We start from the raw sequence: 8597 nt of genomic DNA, 5'->3' as shown, positions 1-8597 counted from the left end.
AACTGAGTACTTTGCATCTGTCTTTACCAAGGAAGAAGATGCTGCCAAAGCCATAGTGAAAGAGGAGGGAGTTGAGATACTGGATGTGGTAAAAATTGTTAAAGAGGAGGTACTAGGATGCTGAGGGAGACAAGGGTGGAAATTGTGCAAGTACTGGTCATAATCTTCCAATCCTCCTTAGATACGAAGGTGGAGAATTGCAAATGTTACACCCTTGTTCAAAAAAGGGTGCAAGGATAAGCCCAGCAACTACAGGCCAGTCAGTTTAACCTCGGTGGTGGGGAAGCTTTTAGAAACAATAATCTGGGACAAAATCAACAGTCACTTCGACAAGTGTGGATTAATTAAGGAAAGCCAGCACGGATTTGTTAAAGGCAAATTGTGCTTGACTAACTTGATCAAGTTTTTTGATGAGGTAACAGAGAGGGTTGAGGGGGTGTATATGGATTTCTAAAAGGAGTTTGATAAAATGCCACATAATAGGCTTGCCAGCAAAGTTGAAGCCCATGGAATAAAAGGGACAGTGTCAGCATGGCTACAAAATTGGCGAAGTGTTAGGAAACAGAGTAGTGGTGAACGGTTGTTTTTCGGACTGGAGGAAGGAATACAGTGGTGCTCCCCAGGGGTCGGTACAAGAACCATTGCCTTTCTAGTTATATATTAATGACTTGGGTGTACAGGGCACAATTTCAAAATTTGCAGATGACAGAAAACTTGAAAATATAGCAAACATAGAAGATAGGAGCAGGAGTAGGCCATTCGGCCCCTCGAGCCCGCTCCGCCATTCAATGCGATCATGGCTGATCATCCAAATTCAGTACCCTGTCCCTGCCTTCTCCCCATATCCCTTGATCCCTTTAGCCTTAAGAAATATATCGAACTCCTTCTTGAATATATTTAATGAATTGGCCTCAACTGTCTTCTGTGGTAGAGAATTCCACAGGTTCACTACTCTCTGGGTGAAGAAATTCCTCATCTCAGTCCTAAATGGCTTACCCCTTATCCTTAGACTGTGACCCCTGGTTCTGGACTCCCCCGCCATCAGGAACAGCCTTCCTGCATCTAGTCTGTCAAGTCATAGAGTCATACAGCACGGATAGAGGCCCTTCGGCCCATCGTGTCCGCGCCGGCCATCAAGCCCTGTCTAATCTAATCCCATATTCCAGCAAGTCCTGTTAGAATTTTATAAGTTTCAATGAGATAACAATGAGGAGGATAGTGATAGACTTCAAGAGGACATAGACAGGCTGGTGGAATGGGCGGACACGTGGCAGATGAAATGTAATGCAGAAAAGTACAAAGTGATACATTTTGGTAGGAAGAATGAGGAGAGGCAATATAAACTAAAGGGTACAATCCTGAAGGGGGTGCACGAACAGAGAGACCTGGGGGTATATGTGCACAAATCATTGAAGGTGGCAGGGCAGGTTGAGAAAGTGGTTAAAAATGTATACAGGATCCTGGGCTTCATAAATAGAGTCATAGAGTACAAAAGCAAGGAAGTTAAGAACCACCTTTGTAAAACACTGGTTCGGCTTCAACTGGAGTATTGTGTCCAATTCTGGGCACCGCACTTTAGGAAGGATGGGAAGGCCTTGAGAGGGTGCAGAAGAGATTTACAAGAATGGTGCTAGGGATGAGGGACTTCAGTTACGTGGATAGACTGGAGAAGCTGGGGTTTTTCTCCTTAGAGTAGAGAAGATTAAGTGGAGATTTGGGGGCCTAGACAGAGTAGAGAGAGGGAAACTGTTCCCATTGGCGGAAGGATCGAGAACCAGAGGACACAAATTTAAGGTGATTGGCAGAAGAACCAAAGCCGACATGAGGAAGAATTTTTTTTTTTATGCAGCCAGTGGTTAGGATCTGGGATACACTGCCTGAAAGGGTGGTGGAGGCAGATTCAATCACGACTTTCAAAAGGGAATTGGATAAGTAACTGAAGGAAAAATATTTGCAGGGCTACGGGGAAAGGGCAGGAGAGTGGGATGAGCTGAAGTGCTCTTGCAGAGAGTCGGCACTGGCTTGACGGGCCGAATAGCCTCCTTCTGTGCTGTAACCATTATATGATTCTATGATAATCATGTGGGAAGTTGAACGAGCAGACTAGATGAACCGATGTTCTGCTCCAGCCAGAAAACTTTACTGTGAACATGATTCCAGCCAACACAGCACTGAGTTGGTGTGGCACAGAGATAGGTGAATCAGTTGAAAGCTATTGGACAGGATTTAATCCTGCAAAATGGACTAGAGATGTTCCAACACTGATTCCTAAAGGGGCAGTCAGTTTCCCATTTGCTGTAACAACATTAACCCCACATTATGCACAGACCTACGGTCAAAGATGAGGAACATGTCTAAGTACTGTAATCTCTTTTTCAAGAACTTTTCAGAAAAGCTACACAAAAATGCTTACCATATATTGCACAACTGTCTCCCTCGCCATTTTCATTATCTTTTGAGCTAGCCAGCTGTGAAACACTTCTTGCATGCTGTGATTCTTGACAGACATAGATGGTTAACCTCGGTCTAACAGATCTGCATTAGGTAACAAGATAGGGTTAGCCTGAAGCGAGTATGTTACGTCAAGACAGTTCTTGTTAAAATGATCGGTTGATAGACTTACAATTACTGTGGCTTTGCATCTTCTTTTCAGTTACGGATTCTGAGAAACCTTTTTCTTTTAAAATGAGGGAACAGGCCTGTTTCCCTTTTATCTTTCTTCATATATACATGAACAGGCCATACAGCTTCTGTAGCTGACTTATTTCCACACCTTTACCCAATGTCCAACAGCTATTTGAAGACAAGCAACCATCCTTTCTCCATGGGGATGGTATCTAGACTCCACTAAGTTTATATTCATAACATGACTGCTGTAATTAAGCCTCGGTAGACTGATGGAATCAAATCCTTACCCACTCGGTTACCACAACACGGGTGCACTGAAGACAAGGTAAATCAGGAAGTAGCAACAAGGAGGTAAAAAAAAAAAGTTTTAAAAGCTTGAAGATTTTATGAGGAATAAAAGACTGAGGATGCTAAGGAGCTCCATAATTTTTAGATCCTGGGAAAAAGTGAGTTGAAATGGGAAACAAGCAATGATTCTTGAACAGATTTAAGGAAGGATATACTTGCATTGGCGGCAGTTCAGAGAACGTTCACTAGGTTGATTCCTGCGTTGAAGGGGTTGTCTTACGAGGAAAGGTTGAGCAGGTAGGGCCTATACTCATTGGAGTTTAGAAGAATGAGGGGTGATCTTATTGAAACATATAAGATTCTGAAGGCACTTGACAGGGTAGATGCAGGGAGGATGTTTCCCCTCGTGGGAGAATCTAGAACTAGGGGGCATAGTTGCAGAATAAGGGGTCGCCCATTTAAAACGGAAATGGAGGAATTTCTTCTCTGAGGGTCGTGAATCTTTGGCATTCTCTGCCCCAGAGAGCTGTGGAGGCTGAGTCATTGAATATATTCAAGGTAGAGATAGACAAGATTTTTGAAAAACAGTGGAATCAAGGGTTATGGGGAGCGGGCAGGGAAGTGGAGTTGAGGCCAAGATCAGATCAGCCATGATCTTATTGAATGGCGGAGCAGGCTCGAGGGGCCGAATGGCCGACTCCTGCTCCTATTTCTTATGTTCTTATTAGAAGGAAAGTTAAGAGCAGCTTTGACACTGTGGTATTGATAAAACAAGGAAAGATGCGAGATGGGTGTTCACTCTCACATTTAGTTCCAACTTAACAGATGATGAGATTTTCTTGTATTCTGCCAGAAGTGTAAGAGAGTTATTAGAAGAGCTCTTCTCGATATGAGGATAGTGATCATGATTAGGACAGACTTGTCCTTTATAAAGAGTGAAGATCTGAGCAGAAAAGCATTTGGCACAAAATAGGAAACAGGAGTGTTGGAGGCAGTTTTACCAACAGAGGAGATGTGGAGTTTCAGATGAAGTACTGAGGCCAAGAATGTCAATACAGTCTATTCTAGATAATTCAAAGTCTTTTAATCCGAATAACACGATAATTCGAATTGCACTAAAAAAAACTTCCAATGCATTTTTATTCCAGCTGCTTAATTCAAATTACTGGCTATTCCACATTTTCTGGTGCAAAAAACTATTTAGAATTATTATACTGTAAATGATGGTCTATAGGTGGAGCCACAAAGACGTATTAATGGTGCACATGAACAAATTTACAAGAATGCCGTAAGACGAGGTAAGCTCAAAGGCAGTGTGGATGACGGGAACTATATCAAGACCAGGAAGACTCGATGGGGATAAAATAGTTTGTCAGTCATGATGGAACAATGGAAAGAGGCTCAAAGATCAAGATCAAAGTTGGAGGAAAAAAAGTGGGAAAAAATATCCAAACTTTCTCTTTAGGATACTGAGCAACTGTATAACAGATGGAAGAGGGATGGAAAGAACGATTCACAGTTAAAAGGAAACAGAAACTAAATTAGGGAAGAGGATTTACTCATGAAAGTGCATAAACCACTTATGCCACACAATTAAAAAGTTACTGATTCAACATATACCCAGCAATCCTTACAACAAAAATTATCAATGCAAAGAGGAAAGAAAGGGAACGGGGAGTTGCGGGGGATTGACACGTGGGGAGATGGAATTGGAAATGTGTTGGGCGTGGGGCTCAGCTTTTCCTGTAGAGTTGGGACCAGCACCAGCAACATGGTGAGTGGGGACAGTGCCAAGAGAGGAGCAGCCAGTAAAGAGATGAGTGAAACTTGGGGACCTTACTGTGGATAAATAATAAAAGATTTCTCCCACTGGTGGGCAACTGGAGAACAAGGATACCGAGACTGAGGATTCTCACTGCACTCGGGGAGCTGGATGCCCAAATCACAAGCTCCAATGCAGTGAGATGCAGGAGACAGTACAGCTTGCCAGGGGCCCACATTAGTACTGTAGAGTTGGGAGGAGCATTGTTCCTCCTCCATGCTTCACAGATGAGATGTAAAAAATACCTGCCCCACCATTTCTTCAGCAGTTCCTTTAAGGACCGCTGTAGAACTGGAAAAACTACTCTCAGCTTGCACGGTGCATGCTCCATCTACATGTTCAGCATTTTGCACAAAGGTCCTGAAACAGGCACAGGATCCTTCTTTAGATTTAAATTGATCCAACGCGGATTTCAGGCAGCCGCCAGGTACACCTAAAAACAGTGAGGACCAATATGACGGCAGCCATACCACTGATGCAGGACCTCATGCCCAAAAATTGGTATACAATGCACCCATTTTATGCCCCAAAATCAGGCAAAACACATACCAATTTCTGCCCCAGTGTGTCCAAATAACTTTTGCTGAATGTGGCCCTCTCCAAGTGCCAGGATGTCAGATCTGGCCCACGAAATAAACGGAGTTTGACACCCCCGATTTAAACAAAGGATGAGCGAGTCATTTTAATTGGTTTCTGAAACGTTACCTTGCTTTAAGTGCATTGAACAATCTAATCCCATCAGCTGAGCCACAGATCTGGACCAGATCATCTCGCGTCAACTTTAGTAAATCAGAACCTGTGAAAGCAGCAGTCATAAATACCACATGAGTGATGAAGCCTTCATGGGGAACAATTAGATGAGCCATATTTAACTGGCAGAAGGAAATGGGATCATAGAACAGCTCAAGATAACCACAGCAATTACTTCAATGTTTTGACTTGGACATGAATAATTTACTTGGGGCTTCATGGTTATTATTTGGATGTTTGGTAGTTCTAAGAGAATTGGTACCAGCAGATTTTTTTCCCACTCTTTCCTCCAATCCCTTAGTACCACCAAGACTCACACACCGTATTGTTAAGGAGGCAGGCTAACTGCTCTCCATTACGCTGAGCCAACTGCAAGAAATCAGGCAGGTTTCAGCATGGTTTTATGAAGGGGAAGTCATGTTTGACAAATTTGCTCGAATTCTTTGAGGATGGAACAAACAGGGTGGATAAAGGGGAACCAGTGGATGTGGTGTATTTGGACTTCCAAAAGGCATTTGACAAGGTGCCACACAAAAGATTACTGCACAAGATAAAAAATCACAGGATTGGGGGTAATATACTGGCATGGGTGGAAGATTGGCTATCTAACAGAAAACAGAGAGTGGGGATAAATGGTTCATTCTCGGGTTGGCAATCAGTAACTACTGGTGTACCGCAGGGGTCAGTGCTGGGACCCCAACTCTTTACAATCTATATTAACGATTTGGAGGAGGGGACCGAGTGCAACGTATCCAAGTTTGCCGACGATACAAAGATGGGAGGGAAAGCAGTCAGTGAGGAGGACATAAAAAACCTGCAAAAGGACATAGACAGGCTAAGTGAGTGGGCAGAAGTTTGGCAGATAGAATATAATGTTGGAAAGTGTGAGGTTATGCACTTTGGCAGAAAAAAATCAAAGAGCAAGTTATTATCTAAATGGAGAGAAACTGCAAAGTGCTACAGCACAAAGGGATCTTGGGGTCCTGGTGCATGAAACACAGAAGGTTAGTATGCAGGTACAGCAGGTGATCAGGAAGGCCAATGGAATCTTGGCTTTTATTGCAAGGGGGATGGAGTATAAAAACAGGGAAGTCTTGCTGCAGTTATACAGGGTACTGGTGAGGCCACACCTGGAATATTGCGTACAGTTTTGGTTTCCACATTTAAGAAAAGATATACTTGCTCTCGAGGCGGTTCAGAGAAGGTTCACTCGGTTGATTCCGGAGATGAGGGGGTTGACTTATGAGGAAAGGTTGAGTAGGTTGGGCCTCTACTCATTGGAATTCAGAAGAATGAGAGGCGATCTTATCGAAACATATAAGATTGTGAGGGGGCTTGATCGGGTGGATGCGGGGAGGATGTTTCCACTGATGGGTGAGACTAAAACTAGGGGACATAATCTTAGAATAAGGGGCTGCCCTTTCAAAACTGAGATGAGGAGAAACTTCTTCACTCAGAGGGTAGTAAATCTATGGAATTTGTTACCTCAGAAAGCTGTGGAAGCTGCGACATTAAATAAATTTAAATCGTAGATAGACAGTTTCCTAGCTGATAAGGGAATTAGGGGTTACGGGGAGAGGGCAGGGAAGTGGACGTGAGTCTAGGTTCAGATCAGCCATGATCCTATTGAATGGCGGAGCAGGCCCGAGGGGCCGTATGGCCTACTCCTGCTCCTACTTCTTATGTTCTTATAACCCCCCGCCGAGAGAAAGGACGTCCATTCAGGATTTCCACAGCATCACATTTAAGATTGGGAACTCAATTCTGCATCCTAATATTGTTCGAGAATTGCCGTAAAATGCTATTTAACAGATTAGTTATACTACCGGTTATCACTTTGTATTGGCAAACTACATTTTGTGGAAGGGAAAGAGCAATCAGTACCTGAGAAGTTTGAAAATAATCTCGCGTATGTTGAGAATCTATTCTTGTGCAACCATTGTTGAGCCTCCTGTATTGTAGCTGTTGGGCACAGTTGCTGGAGAAGGGAAGAAAGTTATATGTATAAAAGGATGATATTTCATTCAACTTTACAGTCTGTGCTCCAAGAATTCTGCAGCACCACAAGGGCAATTTCTGTGGCAAGCCCAACCAATTTCTACAGCAAATTACTCCTGTGTTGGAGAAAAATATTCTAAACATATCCCTTTATTATTTTAATACCATATAAATTTCTGGTATTTTAATTTTTAAAAGAACATTACTTTATGTAACCTCCAAAAGCTGTTACATAACACTGCAGCTGACTCAGCTCACTTTTTGCCCAGAAAGGTGAGACAGTTCGGTGTTAAGTGACAGGTAACTAAACTGGTGGTTATTTCTGTTTGACATGCCAGCATTTACAACTATATTTCCTAGTGATCAAAATATTAGAAGTACTATTCAAATTTTCCCCATTTCAAATTAGAATTTATTACAACATTGCATCCCCCAGTCTGTTTAAAGAGCCATGAACCCAGAACTTTCTGATGATGTAATCAGCTGGTGGTGTTACTTATGCTCACTAGCACATGACAACACTGGGAGAAACACATTCATGTAATGTTAAACAGTAAAAACTTGCTGCTTACTACACTAGGAGATTGTTAATTCTGCCACTTTTAAGCATTTGAAATGCAAAAGCTGAACAAAGCACAAGAGGTCAGATTCATAGCTTCTGAAAAGCTATCAGGTTAAGGAGCAGAGCACAATGGTGTTAAGAAATGTGAAGGGATGAAATGGTACAAGACACGATATGCATACAGGTTAACAATCTGTAAAGCAATGGGGTTAGAAAATTGGTGTCAGCAGACATTATTCAGATTTTAGAACGTACGGTATTAATTTCTATACAATTAAACTGGGGGGGGTGGGGGGGGGGATTTTAATTCTCGGAATGGGGCATCATTGGCAAGGTCAGTATTTATTGCCCAAACCTAGTTGCCTTTGGAAAGGTGGTGCAGTTTTTTTTGGTACAACCAAGTGGCTTGTTAGGCCACTTCAAATGGCAGTTAACAGACAACCATGTTCGTGTGGGACTGGAGTCACATATAAGCCACACTAAGTAAGAACAGCCAATTTCCTTCCCTAAAGGAAATTGGTGAACCAGTTGGGTTTTTACAACAATCGG

At 42.6% G+C, this 8597-nt stretch overlaps 1 protein-coding gene across 6 annotated transcripts in view; it reads right to left on the bottom strand.

Moving 5' to 3' along the window:
• LOC147115353 (upstream-binding protein 1-like) overlaps window positions 1-8597 on the bottom strand; it is a 109521-nt gene that overhangs the window by 31667 nt on the left and 69257 nt on the right. For all 6 annotated transcript variants that reach the window (XR_015079118.1, XR_015079119.1, XM_085993887.1 and 3 more), the window contains exons 10-12: window positions 7373-7466; window positions 5444-5534; window positions 2414-2535 (exon numbers count right to left, since the gene is read on the bottom strand). Coding sequence is in view for 4 of the 6 variants with exons in the window: in XM_085993887.1 (XP_085850013.1) it covers window positions 2414-2535; window positions 5444-5534; window positions 7373-7466 (307 nt within the window). In the remaining 2 variants the exon portion in view is untranslated. The remainder of the gene's footprint in view (window positions 1-2413; window positions 2536-5443; window positions 5535-7372; window positions 7467-8597) is intronic.

The sequence above is a fragment of the Somniosus microcephalus genome, chromosome 7 (genome assembly GCF_052327205.1).
Source record: "Somniosus microcephalus isolate GS21.2 chromosome 7, FLI_Smic_1.0, whole genome shotgun sequence".
NCBI classification, from domain to species: domain Eukaryota; kingdom Metazoa; phylum Chordata; class Chondrichthyes; order Squaliformes; family Somniosidae; genus Somniosus; species Somniosus microcephalus.
Note: the sequence above shows the minus strand (reverse complement) of the source record. Positions and strands in the feature narration are given on the sequence as shown.